A 26064-nucleotide genomic window follows, 5' to 3' on the forward strand; every position below is an offset into this window, starting at 1 on the left:
CATAAATAGAGAGCAGTTATATCAAGCTCTAGATGAATTGGGTATCTCTAGAAAGTTGGTAAGGCTGGTGAGAATGACAATGAGCGAAGCACAAGGTAGTGTAAGAATAGGAGGAATGATGTCCAACACATTGAGTATTAAAAATGGAGTGCGACAAGGGGATGCATTGGCATGCTGCACTGGAGAAGGTGATGAGAAATGCAAACCTTCTGAACAGAGGAACAATCTTCTATAAATCGGTGCAGATACTGGCCTATGCAGATGACATAGATATAATAGCAAGAACCCAAAAAGCAATGGAGGAGACATTTACAGCTCTTGAACAAGCCAGTTGGAACATGGGGTTAATTATTAATGAACAAAAAACAAAATATATGGCAGCTGGAAAAGCACATAGAGAAAATATGCCAAATGTAATAACAATGGGCAATTATAAATTTGAGAGAGTTGAACATTTCAAGTATCTGGGATTGACAGTTACACATCTAAATGATATCTCCTTTGAAATTAAGCAGTGATTAATACTGGCCAACAGAGCCTATTTTGCCCTAACAAGACTTCTATCCTCAAGGCTCTTGACTCATACCATGAAATTAACTATGTATAAATCATTTATACAACCAGTGCTTACATATGCCTCTGAAGCCTGAACATTAACAGCTAAAGATATAGAAACACTGGATGCATTTGAAAGAAAGGTACTTAGATGAATTATTGGCCCAATCTGTGAAAGAGGAAGATGGTGGAGGAGATACAACCATGAGTTGTACACCATATACAAAGACCAACCCATCAGAAGGGTAGTGAAATCATCCAGACTGAGGTGGGTGGGACATGTGGCTCACATGAATGATACAGAAGTACCAAAAAGAATATTACAAGGAAAGCCAGGAGGACAGAGAGGATGTGGTCAACCAAGAGCCAGATGGGAAGATGGAGTAATCAAAGATCTTAGGAAGATGGGCTATAGAAAGTGGAGAGTATTGGCAAAGGACCGAGAGAGATGGAAGGAAATTGTAGAAGAGTCCAAGGCTCATCATGAGCTGTAGAGCCAAGAAAGAAGAAGACATCACATGAGCTATTTTCAGTTGAAAGACCAATACATATTTTTCCACGATGAATGCATGTGATTGTAGTTTGCCCATATTACTGAATAAAAATTTTCATATGCTATCAATATTACAAAATATAGGTCTCAAGTTGTGAGGCAGAATGATGATAATTAGGATATCCGAACATGAGAGAAGCTGGAAATAAGAAAGAAAGATTTAACCTCTGCTGATCATCTTTTAACAGTAAACTGCTCATATGATGTAGAATGTAAAGTTTTACATTCTGTTAATAATGGCAGAAAGATGGCTCTACTGGAAATCAACAAACACAGAATGCCAGCTTAGTATTAAATGACCAATGTCAATTTCCTTTTTCTCCTCTGTTAAATTAAATTTTAGTCACAAATTCACTTTAATTTTCATCAGCTGTAAATATACCTTCACATACAAAGCTTGTTTCCTTGTTTAGCTAATATAACTATTTCTGCATAACAAAAATATGTTTTCCTATGTAGACACTCTACATGTCATTTTTGTATCTTCTGTGTATGTAATATCTGTGTGAACAATGTAGGAAAAGATAGATTGCTACTTTATACCATAAAGATGACATGTCAAGATGCAGACAGGCACAATTAAAAGACACTTACTCATAAACTTTCAGCCACTGTCTTCATCAGAAAAAGAAAGAGAAACACACACAATTCATTCACACAAGCAAGCGCCCTTCATGTACATGACTGCCAACTCCAGCAGCTTGGACCACAATATCATTCTGGTCCAAGTTGGTGGTCATGTCTGTGTGAGGTGTGCCTGCTTGTGTGAGTGAATGGTGTGCATTTCTCTTTGTATTTATGATTAAGGCTGTGGCCAAAAGCTTAGGTCTTTTAATTGTGCCTTTCTGCAACTTAACATGTCATTTTTATGGTAAATAGCAATCTGTCTTTTCCTACATTGTTCACATTCCAAACTGGAGTTTGCATTGTTTACTATCTGTGTAAGTTACACACAATTTTATCTATGTTTGTGACATTAAGTTGTTACCTGAAAATGGTCTAAGTAGCTGAAAGTTGGTTCGTGACCAAATAAATATAATTTTACAGAACTTTATAAAGTGTTTCTTATTTAATATTATTTTCCACTTTTTATTTTCTCTGCTTGTTTGAAGCCAGCCTTCTTCTCACTTCATTGTTTTTGTCATCTCTGAACTTAAGCTACCACAGCGCTCTTAATAATGTACTAATTTCATCCTCCAAGCCTCTCGAATATCTTTGACTTCATGTTGGGCTTCCATCCTCCTCACAACAAGCAGATCTCTCTTAACCTAGGGTCAGAATCTCTTCTACGCCGTGCGGTTAAAGGCGCTGCAGTCTGGAACCGCAAGACCGCTACGGTCGCAGGTTCGAATCCTGCCTCGGGCATGGATGTTTGTGATGTCCTTAGGTTAGTTAGGTTTAACTAGTTCTAAGTTCTAGGGGACTAATGACCTCAGCAGTTGAGTCCCATAGTGCTCAGAGCCATTTGAACCATCTCTTCTACAATAATCTCTCTTTATACTCTGATGAAAAAATAAATAGTTGTGAAAGCTAGGAGAATTATTTTCTACTTGAAGTGTCTTATTGGCAATATCAGAAGCTGGACTTACCGAAGATAAGTGCTAGTGAGCCTTACTGTCTCTTAGTAATTTTAATGATATTAAACAAAACCGTGAAAAAGTTCAACATTTAAGTTATGTTAAAATCCACAAATATAATGGAAATATACTGTATATCATAAATACTCACTTCTTGAACTGCACATAGTCATCGTTGTGTTATTTTCCTAGAAATCTTTGTCCCAACCAGAAAATTCATCAGGAGCATTGTCTTTTGTCTTAGGGTACTTATCAAAATTGGATGTATCAGTGGGTCCTTTAATCTGAAACATTAATATTCAAAAATGTATTTGTCACACCAAGCCCATACTAAAAAATAAATGAAATTACGTCAAAGGTGGGCAGATACTTATCTATGCATTTTATACCGGAGTGGATTTATCTTAAAGGAAGTTATATTGTTCTGAGTACATAGAACTTGAGATACTTGTTTGTGAGTCATGGTAAAAAGGAACAATAATCAAGAAAATGGATGTTGGAGCATATGTGACAAAAATTAAGTTACTTAGGAGAATGAATATTATATAATGAAAGTATGCTTTGCTACAGTTAGTGACTCATCCTGTACTTGATCATACATTTTATTGCCTTTCTCTTTAACCTCTTTGCTCTCAAAAAAGTGATCTCTAGTTTCAAGAAACCCAAGAAGTACCTAACTCATTGTATTGCCCAGTACTTTATTTTCATTCATTTTCATTCAGTTGTTCATCCATGACAGGTCATGGACATGCTGTGTGTTTTATATGTATACAATAATACAACTTTCCATTAAAGATTATACATTATATTTATATTTTATGTTGACCGTTAAATGTATGGTTTACGATAGTGCACTGTTAAAGAATTATTCTGCTTTGTAAACATAGCAGTTGATTAATAGATTCAGTAGATATTTCTCCAAGGAGTTTATGGTATATCTCTCACTCTCAGACGTGGTTTATTATACAGTTTTTTGCCAGTATATTTGAGACTATTTTTGGACTTATTTAATCAAGTATATTCTAAATTTATGTTATTTCTGTTCATTGTTCCATCTTTCTAAATATAACCTCTGTATGTTAAAGTATTGGCTCTTTTTTATTGAGAGGAGACAGGCTTTAAGTATAGAGGAAAGTACAGAGTTAATATTTTTAGTTATTTTAAATATGGCCAGCATGACTACTTCCACAAGTTAAGTGAGAATGGAAAAGAAAAAATATGAAGACTGAAGTGTTACTTGCTGCCACAAAATTTTAATTCACCTAGTAAATCACACATGATAGTTTAATGGACAATTGGTCTTTGTTTCCATGCCACTTCAATGGGTCCAAATGATTTCTAGTAATCTGACACATTCACACACTTTCCACTTAGTTTGTGGGAAGAAAAATATTATTTCAGTTTTGGTTTTTATTTTGCATTAGTTCATTTTTTTGTAGACAATGTGTTTTTCTTCTCACTTTGTCTATGATAGGATCATTCATTGTGAGAGTCATATTGTCGGAATACATTACTGACTTGTAGGGCAAAGAACTAGGTAATCATTCATGTATGTAAGAAAAAGAAAAGGATGCTGGACAAAACCTTGCAGCAATTCTGTAGTAATAATTTTGTAAAGAAAGTAATTTTATTTTCTCTTGGTATACTACGGTATCTGAACTAAAGTTCTGCAGTAATACAAAAGTCAAATGATTAGAACACTTTTAGTAAAATATCACCAAAAATAAGGAAAAACCATCTTTATTCATACATATAATCATGACAGTGTTATAATATAAAGAATAGAAGTCACTACTAGGTAATGGAACATTGCTATTCATTCACAGCTTCAAAACTGAAACCAGGAGAAAAGACAAAATAAAAATGTGACTATTAGTCTTATCACTATGTTCAAACACTGGATGTTGTGTTATGGTATTTTAAAACTGTTGGAACCCTACAAATATTTAAACTGTTGCAGAGGTAATTTAAACCTGCCAGAAAAGTTGTGCTTATATTTACCACTGGTATGATCGGAGCTCTCATTGTCCCTTTCCTTAGTGCTTCCCAGTCAAATCCATGAAACCATCTGAAAGAAACAAAAAAAAAAAAAAAAAAAGTACATTAGTATTGTAGGAACACAGTGTCTACAAACATCGTCACTGGTGGTCAACTGTTACCTCACACAAAATTCTCTGACTAGTGTTTGCCTTATGACTGTTGAGTTTGGATGCCTCTGAAGTGTACGTTACTTTTGTTCATAAAATTGTGCTATATTGTGCTATACACCACTGCATTACACTTCCGATGACCATGTTCACTTATAATTTGAACATTTCCAGCTACTGTGCAACCACAATGCTGTCATCATGCTCTTACTGTACCACACAATTATGCCGTTGGACAACAATTCTTGTGCCATTGCATCAGATGCTATGGATAACACCTTGCATGCATATTGTGTGATAAAAAGTGAAAGTGACAATCCTCTGAACAGTGCTATTGCAGTGTTCAACAATGGAAAGCAGTTGTATGTAGCACACAATGTACTACGAGATCTTGCAGAGGATCCTGTTCACGCAGAAACTGGGCTACTTCCAAGCCACAGGAATCCAACTGGTTGGATTCATGACTACTTACTTTCAAAGAGCTATAAATCATACGATGCCGAATCTGATCACTCCAGACTTCATGCAGCCAGATGCATTGCCTACTGCACATCATCTCGCTCGTGGCACTTGCTCAGCTGTTCTTCCACTACGAACATTGCCTTGGCAAACAGTCAGAAACAGAACACATCTCAAGCTACCTCCTGTTTGAATACAACAACCAAATTTGACATTGTAGACAACATTTTTGATTCAAGTGATGTCATCAGTGATGGTACAAAATTCACCACTCTGCTTAGCTAGATGTGGGAACATGAAGATGACATGTGATATCACCTTTCCACTTGATAGACAACAAATATGAGACTATGAAAACTGCTCTACTCCACCACCTCCTCACCTGGTTCCTGGAGCAATTCCTCACATTATTTATAACAAAGTTTTAAGGAGCAAGACTCCATCACAATTATGGCACACAGACTGATCTCCACCTCATGCCTGATCACACCTTATCCACCTTGTGGTTTGTGAAGCTTCCTCTCACAAGTCCAACTGCCTATGGTTGCCCATGAGCACGACCTTTGGAGGCATGCCTTGAACTCACTGATCGAATACGTTCTACCATACAGCATAGACAACATATAACTAATGTCAACAGCATTGATGGTGAGCATGACTTGCAACTACGATGGCTGCACAACTGACAGCCCAGCTACAATGAGCTGAGTTGACTTCACCTGACTTTCGCTGATTCTGATGTCCCTGTGCTCAGCTGGAGTTATGACCTTTACACAGCAACAACAAACCCCCCACTCACCTGCCATCCACACCTGTGTGCAGCACTGCCAGCTACACTCCTGGAAATGGAAAAAAGAACACATTGACACCGGTGTGTCAGACCCACCACACTTGCTCCGGACACTGCGAGAGGGCTGTACAAGCAATGATCACACGCACAGCACAGCGGACACACCAGGAACCCCGGTGTTGGCCGTCGAATGGCGCTAGCTGCGCAGCATTTGTGCACCGCCGCCGTCAGTGTCAGCCAGTTTGCCGTGGCATACGGAGCTCCATCGCAGTCTTTAACACTGGTAGCATGCCGCGACAGCGTGGACGTGAACCGTATGTGCAGTTGACGGACTTTGAGCGAGGGCGTATAGTGGGCATGCGGGAGGCCGGGTGGACGTACCGCCGAATTGCTCAACACGTGGGGCGTGAGGTCTCCACAGTACATCGATGTTGTCGCCAGTAGTCGGCGGAAGGTGCACGTGCCCGTCGACCTGGGACCGGATCACGCACGGATGCACGCCAAGACCGTAGGATCCTACGCAGTGCCGTAGGGGACCGCACCGCCACTTCCCAGCAAATTAGGGACACTGTTGCTCCTGGGGTATCGGCGAGGACCATTCGCAACCGTCTCCATGAAGCTGGGCTACGGTCCCGCACACCGTTAGGCCGTCTTCCGCTCACGCCCCAACATCGTGCAGCCCGCCTCCAGTGGTGTCGCGACAGGCGTGAATGGAGGGACGAATGGAGACGTGTCGTCTTCAGCGATGAGAGTCGCTTCTGCCTTGGTGCCAATGATGGTCGTATGCGTGTTTGGCGCCGTGCAGGTGAGCGCCACAATCAGGACTGCATACGACCGAGGCACACAGGACCAACACCCGGCATCATGGTGTGGGGAGCGATCTCCTACACTGGCCGTACACCACTGGTGATCGTCGAGGGGACACTGAATAGTGCACGGTACATCCAAACCGTCATCGTTCTACCATTCCTAGACTGGCAAGGGAACTTGCTGTTCCAACAGGACAATGCACGTCCGCATGTATCCCGTGCCACCCAACGTGCTCTAGAAGGTGTAAGTCAACTACCCTGGCCAGCAAGATCTCCGGATCTGTCCCCCATTGAGCATGTTTGGGACTGGATGAAGCGTCGTCTCACGCGGTCTGCACGTCCAGCACGAACGCTGGTCCAACTGTGGCGCCAGGTGGAAATGGCATGGCAAGCCGTTCCACAGGACTACATCCAGCATCTCTACGATCGTCTCCATGGAAGAATAGCAGCCTGCATTGCTGCGAAAGGTGGATATACACTGTACTAGTGCCGACATTGTGCATGCTCTGTTGCCTGTGTCTATGTGCCTGTGGTTCTGTCAGTGTGATCATGTGATGTATCTGACCCCAGGAATGTGTCAATAAAGTTTCCCCTTCCTGGGACAATGAATTCACGGTGTTCTTATTTCAATTTCCAGGAGTGTATGTCACACCTGCACCTGTGCAGAGCACCAACAACTGTGTTGTGCCCAAACCTGTGCAGAACACTGCTGACCATATGCCACACCCACAAAGAATCACTTTTCCTGGTACCACGAACAATATACTTATTCTGCTTGCAACTGTAATCCACCATGCAATTTCCAAAACTTCACGCACTGTTCACCAGACTGCCTACACACCCATAATGATGAGGCTGGACTGCATCCAGCCCACTTTTTTCACAAAAACAGATTGTTTGTATGTGACCACATTAGTGGCCAATTACATCTCATTAACACTGACTCAGATGTCAGTACTTTCCTGCCCCCTTCAACACATTGAATGCCAGAATACACACCTGTCCAACTCTGTGCAGCAAATGATATGACAATCCAGGTCTATGGATCATGAATCCACACACTACACCTCAACTTGAACAATGTTTTCACTTAGATATTTATAATCACAGATTTATCAAAACCAGTTATTGGCATGGATTCTTTCCATCACTTTCACCTGGTTCCGGACCTATCCAATGGTGAGTTCTTGCCATCATCTCTACACCATGCTATACTGCACCTCTACTGCCATCTACATACAGGTTCACAGCACTGCCTCCATTCACCTCTAAAAAGATCAGTACTGTGCCACTTGCTTGCCTAAGCTCTACTGTGTCTCCAAACATTCGCCCACAAGAATGAGTCACACAGTGTGCCATTAAGAATGGAACAGTCCACAGGTGTGTCACATACCGTGTTGGCTACTGCTGGACCTACTTAGGGCTGCAAAAGTGGCAGTGTATGAGACATTACATGTTGCCATAGTTTGCCCCTTTGATAGTTTCTGGGCTTCACCCATCAAGTTTGTCCCCCAAGAAATGGATCTCTCAGGTTGCATAATGATTACACAATCCTTCATGTTCATACCATTATGGACTGCTACTCAGTACCAAACATCCTGGACTTCTGTGTGCGAGTGCTAAGGAGGAAGACTGCAGGTATTTCCAGCATGACAGGAAGTGCTTAGCATGTGCTGGTGCCATGAGTGTTGTGCCGCAGTGGGTAATATCTTGCCTCTTGCACTTTGGAAGACTGACTGGACTTTTATTGGATGATCTATAGTTACAGCTCACACATTCATCAGTATAAGTTGCAAAGTGTAACTTAGCCCCATCTTGCTGCATCTTAATTTTTCATGCAGCACATTTGTCTCCTTCATACAGTCATCAAATATCATTGATTTCCAAGTATCATGCAAGTGGCTATGGACATAGTCCTCAGTTGTATGGTTACAGCTAATATACCTGCTAACCTAGTCCTTCTCCAGCACAAACATCTCATCCATTGAACACATAGTACACAGTAAACAATCACATTTGTCCTCTCAGGAAGCTCAGCACAGACTGAGCAAATTTCTCACCATATGTTCCCCAGGCCACCATCTTGGGGAAGGGAAGGGGAGAGGAGAGAGGGAGGACCAACAGCACACTCTGGTGGTGGTGTTGTGAACTAAGTCAGCTGGCCTCCCAACCTCAAGGTGAACACATGGGATGGAGCTCCTGTCTACAGCTTGATCAATGGCAATTCAAATTGTTTAAATAAACAACATACTATACTGCATACAAAATACTTATGTCCATCCTAGCAGCCAGCAAAGCACAGACTGAATCCTTTTCCTGGCAGTCTCCAGATGGGGGAGGGAAAAAGGGAGGGGGTAGGGTGAGGGGTAGAGTTAGATTATTGGAGGTGGCCAAAAGTTTGAACTTCCTGCCATGATGTCAGCACGACATTGCCACATCTATGGCTGCCATCTGGGATCCATCATCTTGAATAAATCTTCCAACAGTTCAAGAGTGGGGTGACATTGTCATTGCCTTACTAGAGCAAAGAGAGTGCCACTACACTCTGCATTGTTGCCAAATTTATTCAAGATGATGGATTCAAGATGGCGGCCATAGATGTGGCAATGTTGTGCTGACATAATGGCGGGAAGTTCAAACTTTGGGCCTCCTCCAATAAACTAACTCTACCCCTCCCCCTCCCTCTGTGTGGTATATTGTTTATATAAACAGTTTGAATTGCTGTTGATTGAGCACTAGACAGTAGCTCCATCCAGTGTGTTCACCTTGAGGTCTGAAGGCCAGCTGACCTAGTTCACAATACCATCACCAGGGGGCCTGTTGACCCTCCCCCCTCCTCCTCCTGTGCCATAATCCAAAATGACGGCTTGGAGGAAATAGCGGGAAATTCACTCAGTCTGTGTCTAGCTTCTGGACTGGGAGGACCTCACAATTTTAGGCTAATATAGTGTGCACAAGACATTGTTTAATGAATGTTTTTAAGATTATTGTTTATTTATTCCTAAAATTGCAATACACCTAGAAATTGACGCCAGTGTTTTAAACACTTTAGACAATGTCAAACAAGCAATTGCCATACTTTTTTTTAATTCCAAAAGTGAATGGAACCATATAGTTACACTGTCACAGACCATGCTAAACATAGCTGAAAAACTTTCTCCTGCATGCTCTATGTGCCAGGTTGCTCTAAATAGGCCACTGTCCACCGGCTACCCCAGGGTAACTGTGTTAAGGACATCCTGTCATGCTGGAAATACCGTCTTCCACCTCATCCCTTGCACACTTTCATTCTTTTGGCACAGGGATAATTCTTGTTGTTGAACATGAGCTGTTTCAGGAGTTATTAAATCTGCTTTTTAAGCTATGCGCAGAACATTGTCACATGTGTATCTTGAAGATACGGATGAGACGTACCACAAGGAGAGGAAGAGAGAGAGAGAGAGTAAGCTTTGCAGGTGATGCAAGAATATTTAAACAATTTAGTGTCATTGATTGGAAGATCACATACCTACAAATATCTATGTGATCAGGAGACATTCACAAAATGGCAATATCATGCTTTTTGGTTTGTTTGGCTTTATGTTTATGCCATATGGACTTAAGAACATGGCACAAACATGGCAATGCTTCATGGATGGTTTACTATTCAAGTTCCCATTCTGTTATGCTTATCTTGATGATATCTTAATTTCCTCATCAGATGGTGCTTCCCACAACACGCTTTTAGAACAAATCCTCAACGTCCTCTCTCACAATGGTATCATGGGCAATGAAGACAATTGCCAACTTGAACTCAAAGAAGTCGCCTTTGTTGGACATATTGTAAATGCTTTGGGCATCTGTCCCACATCACAGCATATAGAGACTAATCAGCAACTGCCGCTAACCCAAGACTATCAAGAACTATGTTGGTTCTTAGACATGATTAGTTTCTAAAGCAGACACTTTCCATAGGCAACCTCCCTGCAAGCATTGGCATTGTAAGATCTCTCCAGCAAGAACACCACTGGCAAAAACCTACTCACATGGACAATCAAGGTGAAATCTGCTTTTGACCACACTGTAGACTACCTGCTCCATGTCATCACTTTGGCACACCCCCTCCCTGATGCACAGCTGATCATAACAGCAGATGCAAGTGACACAGCTATTGGTTCTGTGCTGCAACAAGAGGTGGTGGGTGCTCAGCAGTCACTCTGTTTTTTTTTTCTCATGAAAGCTCACACCATCATAAAGCGAGTGGTCCACATACAACAGGGAACTACTAACACTCTATGAAGCATGGTGCTACTTCAGGCATGGTGTAGGACACCCCCTGATTATTTATACTGATCATCATCCACTGGCTTACTCTGTTTGAAATCCACCCAAGGACTGTTGCCCCCAACAATTTTGGCACTTGCCCATTTTACCATAGATTTACATCACCTGAAAGGTGCAGAAAATATTGTGGCAAGCTATTTCTTGCACGTCAATCCCTTGTCATCACACTTTGACTACAAACAGCTTGCTGAGGCATGAGAGCAAGATAAAGTTACAAGCCATCATTCATGACCCATCCATGAACCTATGGATAGAACTTTAACCTACCCCAATGGATCCTGCCTTATACTCTGTTATGTTTCAAAAAATTGGAGACATTCTCTTGTACTTCAACAATTCTGCTGAGTCATCTTCTAACTAGTACACAATCTGGCACACCCCCAGCATTTGTCTAACCTTTTGTCTGGTGATGAATCAGCTCATATGGCCTAATTGAAGAAAGACTGTGTCAAAAGAGCAAGGTTTCATATCACACATGATTGTCCCTAGGTCGCTTTGAGATCCAAAAAATAGTACTTCCAAGATGTGCATTTTGATCTTGCTGGCCCATTATCTGCCTCCTGTGGCTACCACTACATTCTCTTGATGATCAATCATGCCATCACGAGATGGGTTGAAGCAATACCACTAAAAGAGATAACAGCTGAATCTAATCCAAAGAATTTATCAAAATGTGGATCTCAGGCTTTGGCTGTCGCTTGTCCACCACAACTGACCAGGACTGGCAGTTCATATCCACCCTCTTCTTAGAACTGTGCAATATGAGAGGCACTAGGTGATTCAAAACCACAGAATAGCATCCACAAAGCAGCAGTTATGTCAAGTGTTGACACTGGAAATTAAAAGTGGTCTTTATGTGCCACAGTGGCCTGTGGAGTGAGGAATTACTATGGGTACTTCTGGGAGTCACACAGCACAAAAACATTACCTTGGAGCCTCACTGACTGAAATACTATGTCATGAACTGCCATGCCTACTGGTGGACTTTACACTTCAGGAACCATCAATTATGCTCCCAGACCTACCTGACCTGGTCTCTCATGTCAAACAACATACTGCTCACCTCCACATACTTTTGCCCCCTTTGCACTCAGTACCTAACGTCTTTCTACATTAAGCACTTGAAGATTGCGAATTTGTAATGTTACGAGATAACATGGTATGATCTGTCCTATACCCACCACTCTCATGCCCTCACAAAGTGTTTAAAGAGACAGTCATACATTCCACATGTTATTAAATGGGAAACTTACTACAGTATCTATTAACTCATTCAAACCTGCATGGCCACTACGAAACACCTCACTGGACATCAACACTTGCCAAGGTCTCCCATCTGATACACTTGTTGGTGGTCCCATTAGTGGTACCATATCATCAGTCTTCTATTTGCAATTGGACATCCACAATTTACTGCCTAAGGAACTCAACAACAAGCTCACAGACAACAACCTCCTCATTGAAGATCAGCTTGCATATCACCATACTGCTGATGGCTCCATTCAACAACAGTTCTGCAAGACCATCAAATTACCACACGACATTGATACCACCACTCTCACCTCCAACCTTTCTGCTGACATTATCCTTACAGTCACAATACTGCTTCAACAAACATCATGCTGACAGTTAACAGAGACCTCACACAAAACTCTCTACCAGTTAGTATGTCTTATGACTTTTGAATTCAGATGCTTCTGAAGTGTGTGTTCCTGTGCTGTGTGATTACTCAGTGTCATCACTGCCTATACACTGTAGCACCACAGTATGTAATTGATTTGCTTTGGTATACCTCCTAATACTTAAATAAATTCTTGTGATCCACATTTCTGACTTCTTGTCACATGAGTTTCATACTATTTATCTCCATGTCTAGCGATTACTCTGGATCTCAAACATCTAAGGACACTTGAAATTATAAAGTGGTTTAAAATATCACATTTTTTGATAAAATATAGTCAGTATCAAATTTATTTCATGTGGAACTTCAGAAGTCCAGTTTCCACTTATTTCCTTCTGAAAGAATGTTTTAAAAACAAAGATTTGATCTACTTAGTAAATTCTGCTAATGTGTGATCCCCATCATTTCTAGTGTCATAGCCAGTATTTCCCATGGAGGAATTATTGTTTGGTATTTGTTCCAGTTTTGCTTACAAACCATCCATTTTGTAGTAGGATTTGATGTCTTGCATCAGCTTTTTGTAACTTTTTGTGTGCATCTGCTAAGTCAAATATGCTGGAGAGCCTTTGTGAAGCTTGAAAAGTTAGAGTACCTTGCCAAATTGAAACTTTGAGGACAGATTGTGAGTTATGCCTGCACAGTTTAGTTGACAGGAATATTAGCTGTGAAAGGCAAAGTCCTGGGTTCAAGTCTCAGCCAGGTAGAAAGTTTTTTTCTGCAAATAAGTTTCAAAACAGTGCACACACTGTTGCACAGTGAAATATTCATTTTATATTGAACTTTGTTGCTTACAGTAAAGCCTAAATGTTAAATTTTTTTAATGAACACAGCTGCAAAGTGAAAGACTCATTACAGATTGGATTTTATTGTTTAAAGTCAGCTTACCTCTGAATTTTCTCTCTGCTCTGTTTCTCTTTAAAGAATACATGACCTGACTTAAATTCTATTGGTCTACAATTTTTTGCTGAATTTATGATATGCCTTCTGTAGACCATATGATAGATATTATTTAACTCCATTTCAGCTGTACTAATGAGCTTAATATATCGGACTTCTGGGATATTGTTTGCCTAAATAGAAATTGGAAGAAGCTGTTGGCTTTCTAAGCTTCATGTTGTTGTTTGTTCATCAGAATTTTGTGTAGCAATATGCAGGCACAGGAGATGTGTGGTAATCACAGAAGTCATTAGATAAGACAACTGTGGACTGCTAAATCATGGCAGCACTATCCTCATAACAGTTTCTGCCAAGGCCTGTGTACTTGTAAGTCTCACGCCACTGCATCAACACAACCAGTTCACATGTTGATCCTAACCCAGCAGAGCTTTCATATCATGATTGTCATTTAGCAATCAATTACACTTTATTTGGCTCATTGTGAATTATAGTCTACACCTACATATACATAGGCACCTACATTAACACTCTGTAAACCACTATGAAGTGCATGATAGAACACATTTCACTGTACCTCATATTATGCTTCTTTCCCTTTACATTTCATTAATTTTGTCTTCACATTTTCATTGTGAGTGATGATTAAGGGCCAAAATTATATTCCTACTCTCCTCACTTAATTCTGTTTCTTGAAACTTTGTAAATAGGCTTTTGGAGCAATGTTCCCTACTATGTACAGGCATCTGCCAGGTCAGTTTTTTCAAAATTTCTGTGATGCACAAACATGTGTGTATTCATGCTGTCCTTCTCCATAAACATAAAATATCCTCTGTTAGTGCTATATGATAAGGATCCCTCACACTTGAAGACTATCCTCAAACAAGTTGTGTAAGTGTTGATAAGATAATAATAGTAAGCTTCCAATATTCATGTGTAATAAATTTGCTTTAAGTTCCTTTATATATTACAAAAGTTGCAATCAAATTTTCCATTATTCAAAATTCTATTAATGGTGATGGCATTATCTCTCAGATGAAACTGAATGTTTAAATAGTTAGCACCAGAGCTGAAACTTAATGAACCTGTTAAGATAAAGTGCAGTCTATAAATAATACGTATTTGTATTATGCATCATTTGATTTACCACACACTTGGAAAAATAAGCCTGTATACATCATCGTCATATACACTACAACCCTTTCTACCTTCAACGTTAAGGATTTTTCATGGGCTCTGAAGAAAATGACAGAACACACTTTTTAAGATGCATGGCAAAAGCTTTGAAATACAGAACACTAGTAGCTTGAGACAGACAAGCACTATACTTTTGTAAGTTGAATGAAAATATTACTAAATAAATTGTTCAGTTACTCTCTGAACAGGCCTTATAATAAATTAAAAAAATTAAAAAATGAAGCAGATTTGTGTGTGTGTGTGTGTGTGTGTGTGTGTGTGTGTGTGTGTGTGAGAGAGAGAGAGAGAGAGAGAGAGAGAGAGAGAGAGAGAGAGAGACAGAGAGAGTGAGTGTGTACTTAAGAAAAGATTTTCACACAACTTACTTGTGATCCTTTATATCCTTTATCCCTGCCTTTTGATATCCAAGACGTTCTGCAGCATGATGTTGACAGAGGTGACGTATCATATTTTGAGCATACTTTGACATGTACTTAGGGAAAGTTACTGCTCCAATTCCTTTTAGTATCATATTATATGTTTTTAGATGGTCACTTCCACGGAATGGTGGTCTGTAAATAAATTATATATGATTATCAGTTTCACATGTAAGCTAACAAATCATCTAGTGGATTTCTGTAGGTACAGCATGCAGATTTGCCTAATGGAATTTAATGTGTGTTCATTATACACTGCTCTTGTAGATGGTGACATAAATTTTCATAACAATACACTTAAAATGTTTGATAAACAGGTAAAAATGTAAAAATCACCTTTGAGTATGTAAGCAATGATAGTATCAACTTCTGAGACCTAAATATCAGTAAACTAACTAGTAGATATACCTTCACAGTCCACAGAAAACATCAACAGGTACTACCATATACAACTCATCTTGCCACCCTATAACAAACAAACATCCTGCATTCAGAGCACTAGTTAAGTGCAGAATAAAAATTTGTAGCTTGACAAACTCAACATGATCAAGCAAACAGCTGCAGAAAATGACTATGTGGTGCCACAATGGACAGTGTAAATTCCAGGTTGGGATATCAACAATTAAGACACGAGCAGCTGGAGATAGTTCTCATGCAGATTTGAGGTGTGCCTGCTTCTGTGAATGTGTGTGTGTTTTCCTTCCTTTCTGAAGAAAATTTGGTCAAAAGCTCTATGTATAACTGTCTTTTATATTTATATTTATTTGTCCATATAAATCTCTTTTTAAGTACATATATTGTACACAGGATATTGGACAGAAAACCTTTTTAGCTATTGGATTTTCAAATGTCAAACATACATTTTATAAATTTTTATGACAAATTGGATCTATACAGTTAATAATTACAAATTTTTGAAATACTGTATATTTATAACTTATTTCTACAATTAAAGATACAAATTACATTTTTTCTTCTTGTATAAGATACTGAGAGATTGAATAGTAGCAGTTTTTCAGAAGGTAGGATGTCACAGACTTTTTACAGCTTTGTAGTTCAGTAAGAGATTTTATATGTCTTGGTAATCTGTTGTAAAGTTTTGTTCCTGCATGGTATACACCTTTTTGGCATAATGTGGTGTTACAAAGATTAAAATGTATGTCACTGTCTGACCTGGTACTGTAATCATGGACACTTTTGTTTTGAGGAAGAAGGTTTTCTTTTCTCAGTATGCTTTTTTTGACATGCGTGACTACTTCCAGTATATAAATGCAGGGAAGGGGTAGGATCTTTAGATCTTTAAAGAAAGGTTTGCATGATTTTCTGCTGCTCACTTGTTTCATTATTCTCATAATTGCCTTTTGTTTCCTGAAAACTGTTATGGTCTGATGTACATTTCCCCAGAAAATTATACCGTACTTCAGTATTGAATGCACACGGGCAAAGTATACAGCTCTAACTGTTTCTGCACTAGTACTGTTGCAGAGAATTATTACCACATAGCTCATTTTTGCTAGTTTTGAATTTAGGGCTGTGATATGAGTGTTCCATTTAAGATTTTCCTGGATATGAATCCCAAGAAATTTAGTTTCATTGACAGCACTAATGTTTTGGTTATCTATACATATTACAGGTTGTGCCGGATTTTTATTTTGACCAGTGTGGAAATTCATGAGTACCATTTTTTAGGGATTAACTACTAGCCGGTTTCTGGTAAACCATTCAGACACTCCTTTTGTAATATCTTTTGCAGATGCAGTAAGATTTTCTTCATTATTCCCTTCAATCAATAGACTGGCGTCATCTGCAAATGGTACTGGTTCAGAATCCCTAACGTGTGATGGGAAATCATTAATGTAGACCAAAAAAAGAAAGGGACCTAAAATGGAGCCCTGTGGGACACCATGACTTAGTCCACATGGTTCTGAAAGGTGTACCTGGAGTTCATTTCCCTCCCCATACTTAATTTCCGTTACCTGAGAACGGTATTCCAATTGTGATTTAATCCACTGATTTAGCACACCTCTTACACCATACCATTCAAGCTTCCTCAGGAGTATAGAATGATCAATCATGTCAAAAGCTTTTGTTAGGTCCAAGAATAAACCTGAGATATTTCTGTGGTTGTCCACTGCATTTAAGACATGGTTTATCAGATTGAAAGTGGCAGTTTCAATTCATCTCTGTGGTCTGAAGCCATGTTGACATCCAGAAATAATATTATTCTTGTCGAAAAATGTAATTAGTTTTGAAAGGAACACTTTTTCAATAATTTTCGAAAACCCTGACAATAGAGACACAGGCCTATAGTTACCCATACATTGATGATCACCTTGTTTATATAGGGGTATTACTTTTGCCATTTTCAGTTGCTGAGCGAAGACACCACATGGTAAGGATGAATTGCATATGTCCAATAAAGGTGAAAGTTATTGTCTTGCTGTTATTTTTATAATATAATCTGGAATATCATCAATACCAGTTGAGTACTTACTCTTTAGTGAATTAATGGTATTTAGGAGCTCTGTTGGACTTACTGGACTGAGGAACATGGATATATTATTTATTTCAATAGATGAAAGTTCGTTCCATGTTGTATTAGGTGGATTTCCAAATTTTTCCTTTACTAATTTCCCAGCAACAGTTGCATAGTAAGAACTGAAACTGTTTGCAACTTCCCTAGGGTCAGTGACATTCTTGCCATCATGTGATATCACAATATTTTTGTGAGTTGTCTTCTTCCCTGTAAGATTCTGCACAGCTTTCCACATGGACTTAGTTTTATTGGATGACTGCATAATATATTTGTCATTTTCCTTTATTTTTGCCTCCTTTATGACGCATTTGAAAACTAGGTTGTATTTTTTGAAATAATTAATAAATTCTGGACTGCTGTGAGTTTTTGACTGCAGAAAAAGTTCATGCTTCCTTTTACAAGATACTCTGATGCCTGGTGTAATCCAGTTTTTGAATCTATCCATGCTTTTGGAAATAACTTTCCTTTGTGGAAAAGCTATGTCAAAATTATGCTTGAAAATGTTCAAAAAATGTTCCATCTTTTCGTTAGTATTAGAGGTATCATATACTTCTCTCCAAGATTGTTCGCTGTTTAGGTACTGGAAGTATTCAATATTTTTCCCACTATAAATCCTTTTATGGATAACATTTTCTATACTGGTCGAAATGTGATTTACAGGTATGGTCAGTAATTGCGAAAGGTGGTCACTATACCCGGTATCAAAGTTTTCTGACGTACACTTGTCCATGGTTACACATACCTGATCAAGGAGAGTGACACTAGTTTTAGTTACATGTGTTGGAGAGCTAACAGTAAGACAAAGATTGTAGGCTTTTATAATATTTAAAAATGTTTCCCTGTGAGGGTTATGGCTCAGAAAGTCAATATTAAAATCCCCACATAGTACCACTGTTTTCCCAGTTTTCTTAAGTAAGTTTGCCTAAAGCAAGGTCCAATTTTTTGGGAAAAAAAAAAAAAAAAAAAAAAAAAAGACACTTATGTTGCTAACAGGAGATCTATACACACATAAAATAATAGTGTTTTCAGACATTAACTCAACAGCTAAGATTTCAAAGTCTCTTTCACAAACAAGTTTGCAAACAGATGTTATACTCTTATAATCTACATTTTCTTTTACATATATACAAGTTCCCCCATGTTTTCATTCCATTCTAGAAAAGCAGTTTGCAAGGTTAAAATGTAATATTTTTAAGTACTGAAAATGCTCATTTTGTAACCAATGCTCACAAAAACATAACACTGAAACATCTTTCCATTCACTATTGAGGAGTATATTTATTTCATCAACTTTTTTTGTTGTGCCTGTCTGCAATTCAACATGTCATCCTTCCAGTGAGTAACAGGCTATCCTTTTTATAACAGTTGTTATGGTGCCACACTTACAGGTAACCTCACATAGAAGAAAATAACAGTAATAAACAAGCTGCCATACAGAAAATTGAAAAAAAAAAAACTGTTTGCACACCATTTCCACACAAACCCTGCTAAAAAATAGCAAATACTTTCAGACCACACAATATTAAAATTGCTTACACAACATGTAAAAAACTGCAACACACATTTAAAGACAACATAAACACACAGACAGTCACACCATTACAATATAGTATGTTACTCATACAAAGCCCTCTACATAATCCAAACTGTGAGAGACTGAGAAAGAAAGGTACAATGAACACATAAATCAATGCTGTAGTCTTCAGACTGCATAGGGATATAGTCCAAAGTAGTAGAGTCTACATGAGTCTTTGAATTAGACACTTTGTCATAATCACATTTTTACAATTTTACTGCAAGGTAAGTTAAAAGTCAGTATATGGAAATGTATTCACAGTCAAAAAGTAAACATACGTACATGATGTATTCATAGTAACCTTACAGTGAAAGCATTGTTATGTTATGTCCCATAGCATTTCTTAACAGAATATGTACATCAGAAGGGTACAAAAGTAGATAGAAAAATAAATTTCACCTAATACAGTGTTGGAAGATGTGGCAGTTCAGACTTACAACAAAAAATTTACAAAGAGATGCACATACAAGTGTATGTGTATCATAGTAATATATAGTTATACAGAAAAACAATATACACTTAGTAATGCTTCAGGATGTAATATATAAAAAGTATGTAATCACTGTGGGAGGAGAACAGCATGTATAGAACCAGAAATGGTGCAAAAGATAAAATTTGATCGACCATATTATGAAATACTGTAATAATTATTTACATACTATTGTAGTATTACAACATATGTCTATGAATAAGATATTCCAATTCATATGATACTGCAGGAAAACCATTGATACAATACATCAACTTATATATAAAGTATCTGGTCTACTATCAGCCAGATACTTTAATAGTAGGTCTGATCATGTGAAATAAAATTATTGATGAAATCCAATGAACATTATTAATTGTTGAAAAATGTTGCTTACATAACAAATGGTGTTCAAACACTCTCATATTGTCCTAGAAAAGGTACTTATTGTGTTCAGGGTTCTTCACCAATTGGCCTTCACACCTATGCAACCAGAACTAATATCAGAAATCACATCCAAGCATAAAGCCATAATTAATGTAATGTAATATGTTACCATAGGTTATGATCAAATCACAATGAAAATACCTAATGTCACCCCATCCAAACACTGAAAATCGTCCATACCACAGTTTAACCCAAATGTGAAAGGTTGTGAACAATAAAGCCAGAAACAAGTGCAAGTACATGCAGCATCATACTGAGACAATGGACTGAACTGGAACACTGTAAAGGTTTCATGTGACATACAACTAGAATAACAGTCAAAATAAAATTATGGCACTGCCTTAAAATAATTTTCAGTAGCTGACTATGTGAGACACAATTTTGGGGAGTTACAGTATGAGTAAGGCATAGTGAAATGTCTATGTATCAGTTACATAGAGAAATAACAAGCAAAAATGACCCCAAACATACTGACTGTGATTATGAAGAATAATAAAAATAATAATGAAAATAAGTAAAACTGACAGAAATTGGTGCAGTTATAACTGAAATAATATCAGGTATAAGACAATGCTTTACCATATATCACAGAAATATAATACAGTATAGTTTCGAACACTATAGAATAATTGAGGTCACAACTTATTGCAATGTATTCCATGATGTTAATTATTGACTAATGCTTGGATGTAATTTCAGGAATTGGTTGTGCTTGCATAGGCATGGAGCCCATTTGTTGAAGGACCCAGAAAGTCATTATGTACCTCTGCTAAGTCAGTGTGAGAGTGTTTGAAATAAATTTGCTAAGGAAACAATATTTTTCAATGTTATATAATGTTCAATGGGTTTTATTAATAATTTTTTCACATGTTATGACATAATATTAGGGTACATGGCTGATAGTGTATTAAATATTTTATATATTCCATCTTGGATTTTCCGTTGTTTGATATTTTATATATTAGTTGATATGTTGTACAAATGGTTTTACTGAAATATTATTTGAACTGGAATATGTTTTTCATGGATATATAAATGTTGCAATACTACAGTAGTATGTAAATAATTATTATTATTTTATCTCTTGCATCAAATAACAGTAAGTGAACTTGCCTCAGTCTGCTCTGAAGCTTGCCTAAAAATTAACTACGACAAAACAAAAGATCATTGTGAACGAATGGATATCAGAGAGAAATATATCTATTGGAAGTATGTAACTTCTCAGGGTCACAGAATATGTGTACCTGGATCAACTGATAAATAGGAAAGGAGACCTAAAACCACAATATTTTGATGTATTAAATAAGGCTGGCAAACTTATGACTTAAGATACTTCTCATTTTTGAAGTCCAAGATGTCAGCCAAGCTGCAGAAAACAATTTTTGAACAACGTATACTGCCAGTAACAACCTATAGTTGTGAGACATGGGTATTAAATGAGTTCATTGTAGGAAACTAACAACAGCTCGAAGAGGAATGGAAAGAACAGTGTTGGGCTACACAAGGAAAGACTGAAATAAAGTAGTTTCTTTGAAAATTTTCTGTCCTGAGTCTGGAACTGCCACCTGGTGGCAGTGTAGAAGTATGTTCATATGCTACCTGTCATTCTACCTCTAGCTGTGAACAGGGACACATCTTCCAACACTGTATTACATGAAATGTATTTTCATACCTGCTTATTGTCCCATTTTGACATACCTATTGCTTTAAAAAATGCTATGGGGCAAGACATAACAATGCTTTCACTGTAACATATATTTCTTACAAATACATCTTGTACATATCAAATAATGGAAACTCCAGATAGGAAAAGACAGATTGCTACTTACTGTAAAGAGGACACATCATGGTGAAGACAGACACATTTAAAAGACACTTACGTAAAGCTTTCGGCCATAGCCTTCATCAGTAAAAGAGAGAGATGCGTCATTCACACACACACAAGCAAGCACACCGCACACACATGACTGCCAACTCCAGCATCTCTGGCCGGAATATATTCCTTTGCATATACTCACTCTTAATTTATCTTCTAAGTAAAATGGTAATACATGATTATGACAAGGTGTCTAACTTTAAAGACTGATTCAGACACTACTCTTTCGTTTGTACTAAGTGGTATATAACCCTATTGCTATGCAATCTGTTTTTCTTATGTATGTATTGCAGTTGAATGTTGGCTTGTAACTTGCTTCTTAAATATTTTTCAGATCTGAGGAGTGCAATGTTATTTTCTGAAACTAGTTATCAATGTACAAATATTTGTGACTCTGGCCTGAGATGCTGCAATTGGCTGTCGTGTGTGCACCACATGTGCTTGCTTGTGTGTTTGAATGGTGTGTCTCTCTCTTTTACTGATAAAGGCTGTGGATGAAAGCTTTACATAAATGCCTTTTAACTGTGCCTGTCTGAAACGTGATATGTCTTCTTTATGGTAAATAGCAATCTGTCTTTCCCTACATTGTTCATCTTGTATATATGTTTATTTTTTGACTGTGGACTCCTTTGCACACACTCACTTTTAATTTATCTTGTAGTAAAATTATAATATATGATTATGACAAGGTGTCTAACTTCAAAGATTGATGCAGACACTACTGCTTTGTTTGTACTAAGTAGTATGTAACCCTATTTCTATGCAGTATGTTTTCTTATATATGTATTCAAGTTGAATATTGGCTTGTAACTTGCTTCTTAAATATTTTTTGGGTCTGAGGATGATAATTTTATTTGCCGAATCTAGTTATCGATGTACAAATAGTTGTGATTTTGGCTAATAAAGTGTTCTCACAAGCAGACTACAGCACTGATAATTATAGGTTGCCTCTAGAAAAATGACACTTCAGGTAATTGTACCACATAAATACCCACCAAACAAAAATTGCACTAAATCAGCAATAGCTACTCATATTAAGGACACTGACTACCGATCCCAGGAAAACAAATGATCACATATTACATAAAATGGAAAATGGCCACTAAATGGACTTATATGAAGAATAGAAATTCCCATTCATGACATAGTATCAACAATTTGTCCGATGTGTAATGCTTATTTTAGTAATATAAACAATACTGAATAATAAAAAAATAGACAATCATATTACGTAATATGTGCAGTGATCACACAAAAAACTGTAGTTTTATTGAAGGTACTTCCCTTGCAAATGAAATAAGTTTTATCTCAACTGTTAAGAACTTATGGGCTGTAAACAGATAATTTTCAGACATATTAAGTGATCTGTTGCATTGATTCTGTGTGCCAGACAAATATATATTCAGCAAAAATTAAGTAACATCATCACTAAGGTAATTTAATCCTTCTGTACAGGGACAAATATCACAACATAACCTCACATTCACTCTCAGCAAATAAACTGCATCACACTCCAAAAGAATCTATAATCAAAAATGAATGAACATGTAACTGTAAAGTACATGATAGCACCAAAAACAAATTCACAGACTCCAGATATTGATGGCTCCACTTATGCAAGTATCGATATATCTGGATGTCTATACATGAATGTCATATGGGCTTGAAGATGGCACTATTGAGAGGTCAAAACTGGTCGTCTAAATAAAATAACTTCTGTAAAGATATGGCTGTTTGGAAATTTTTCTTTGGTAGATATTTGACTGGCTACTGTCCCCTATCCATGATGGATAAACGTAGACCAGTGATTTTGGTTGTCTTGGTTACGTAAGCACCCACCATATGAGCACCAACAATATGCTCACAATTGAATTCACTTAGCTGCAACATAATGCACACAAAACTACACAGAAGACTATTCTGACCGTGATTGATACTTGCAGCACATTGAGGACATTTTCCAAGTGTCGTTTATGGTCAAACATAACAGCACAACCTGCAGACTTGGATAGCAACTGCATTTATGTTCAAGCATTTCTTAGAGTGCTTCCATATTTTTGTCCAACACCTGTGCATAATAACTTCCTCAGGGGACACCACCTTAACATAGCACTGTCCGTGCGGGTGAGGAGATATGCATGCTATGGATCTGGAGGGCTATGCCGGTGGTAGCTTAGCTACCAGAAGGGTCACCCAAGCCGGACAAGCCAAAAGGGACGAACCAAACAAAGTGTGTCCCACAATGGCCTATCAGTCCCCCTTTCCTATCCCAAATCTATCCTCACAACGTCCTTTTCCTGTCATTTCCTGTCCTATGTACAAGATCTCAATGGCAGCGACAGCAGAGAAAGGGTCTTTCAGAATGGTGAAGCTGGCGGAAGAGGCACATTTTCTCTTTGGATACAAAAAGAGTACAAGTAGTGACTGTACCCCAGAGGGGCAGCTACAGACAGTGTCTGTCTCATAGTGAGTGGCTGATTTTAGGCTGAGCAACCTACTGCCTATGTGCAAAGTAATGGGAAACTACCACATTACATTCCCAAGCAGTATATGGTATGTCTCTCCATGTGAAACATTCTGGAGTTAAAACTTCCCCTCATTTGGATCTCTGGGAGGGGAACACATTGAGAGTAGACATATTTGAAAGGAAGAAAGGGACAATGAAGGAAGGGAAGATAACAATTGGAATATGGATTGTGAGGACACTACTGCATGCAGGAAAGCTAGAGAATGCAAAACAGGACATGAAAAGGAACAGATTAGATGCCCTTGGTTTGTGTAAAATGAGATTGGGAAAGAATGGGGAGATATAAAGTGGAGATTATAAGCTCTATTACTCAGGAGAAATCAAGAGTGGTGAAAACAGAGCAGGAATATTGATAGGGCAAAAGCTGAAAAATAAAGTAATGAAGGTACAATATATTGATGGAAAACTGATGATGATATGACTGGAGGATAGTTCAAAAGATTTGGTGTTAATACAGGTATATATGCCAACCAGCCAGCACAGAGATGAGGAAGTGGAAGAATATTACGAGAAAATACAAGAAATCATCGAGAAAGAAAATAGAAATACATGCATTATCATTATGGGGGACTGGAATCCAGTGCTGGGTGAAGGAAGAGATGAAGATATAGTAGGAAACTTTGTATTAGGAATAAGATTTTAAACATGGCTGCAACAGCAACTGTTGAAATTCTTCACGATAAAGGATGACAGCCAAAAACAGTTGCAGGATAAAAATTTATTAAAATTCTTGACCAAGGTTTCGGTACATATAAATATACCTTCATCAGAAGTAAAAAATCTAAAATTACATCATGCAATGGAGATTAATAAAACAATTGTGCCAAAGGCGTCGTCAATAATTAAGACATCTTCTCCATTTGTACAACATGACTATAGGCACAGGGTCAAAGCAAACAGTTTAGCACCATTACTTCGCCTATCCGAAGATAGGAAGACTAAATATAGACAGACTCAAAAAGGTAGGAAAGGCATCAGATTTGGAAAACTGATTTATGGAAGAATGGAAAAGGGGTAGTGTTGATGCAAGTGTTAACGACAAATGGATAACAATGAGGGAAGGACTCATGGACACTGCCAAAGTAGTACTAGGAATTAGAGTATCTCAAAGTACCAGGAAAGAATGGATAACAGAAAACATATTGAAAAAGATGGAAGAGCAGAGAAAGTGCAAAAATGTAGAAACTGAAGAAGGCAAAAAGAGGTACAGGAAACTGAATAATGAATTAACA

The 26064-nt window shown here is 38.0% G+C and overlaps 1 protein-coding gene across 1 annotated transcript in view; it reads right to left on the minus strand.

Moving 5' to 3' along the window:
• The window catches only part of LOC124793088 (cGMP-dependent protein kinase, isozyme 1-like), a 405887-nt gene that overhangs the window by 34467 nt on the left and 345356 nt on the right, over positions 1 to 26064 (minus strand). Inside the window, exons 13-15 of the mRNA XM_047257993.1 lie at positions 15351 to 15536; positions 4687 to 4753; positions 2837 to 2969 (exon numbers count right to left, since the gene is read on the minus strand). Coding sequence (XP_047113949.1) covers positions 2874 to 2969; positions 4687 to 4753; positions 15351 to 15536 — 349 coding nt within the window. The 3' untranslated portion in view covers positions 2837 to 2873. The remainder of the gene's footprint in view (positions 1 to 2836; positions 2970 to 4686; positions 4754 to 15350; positions 15537 to 26064) is intronic.

The sequence above is a fragment of the Schistocerca piceifrons genome, chromosome 1 (genome assembly GCF_021461385.2).
Source record: "Schistocerca piceifrons isolate TAMUIC-IGC-003096 chromosome 1, iqSchPice1.1, whole genome shotgun sequence".
NCBI classification, from domain to species: Eukaryota; Metazoa; Arthropoda; class Insecta; order Orthoptera; family Acrididae; genus Schistocerca; species Schistocerca piceifrons.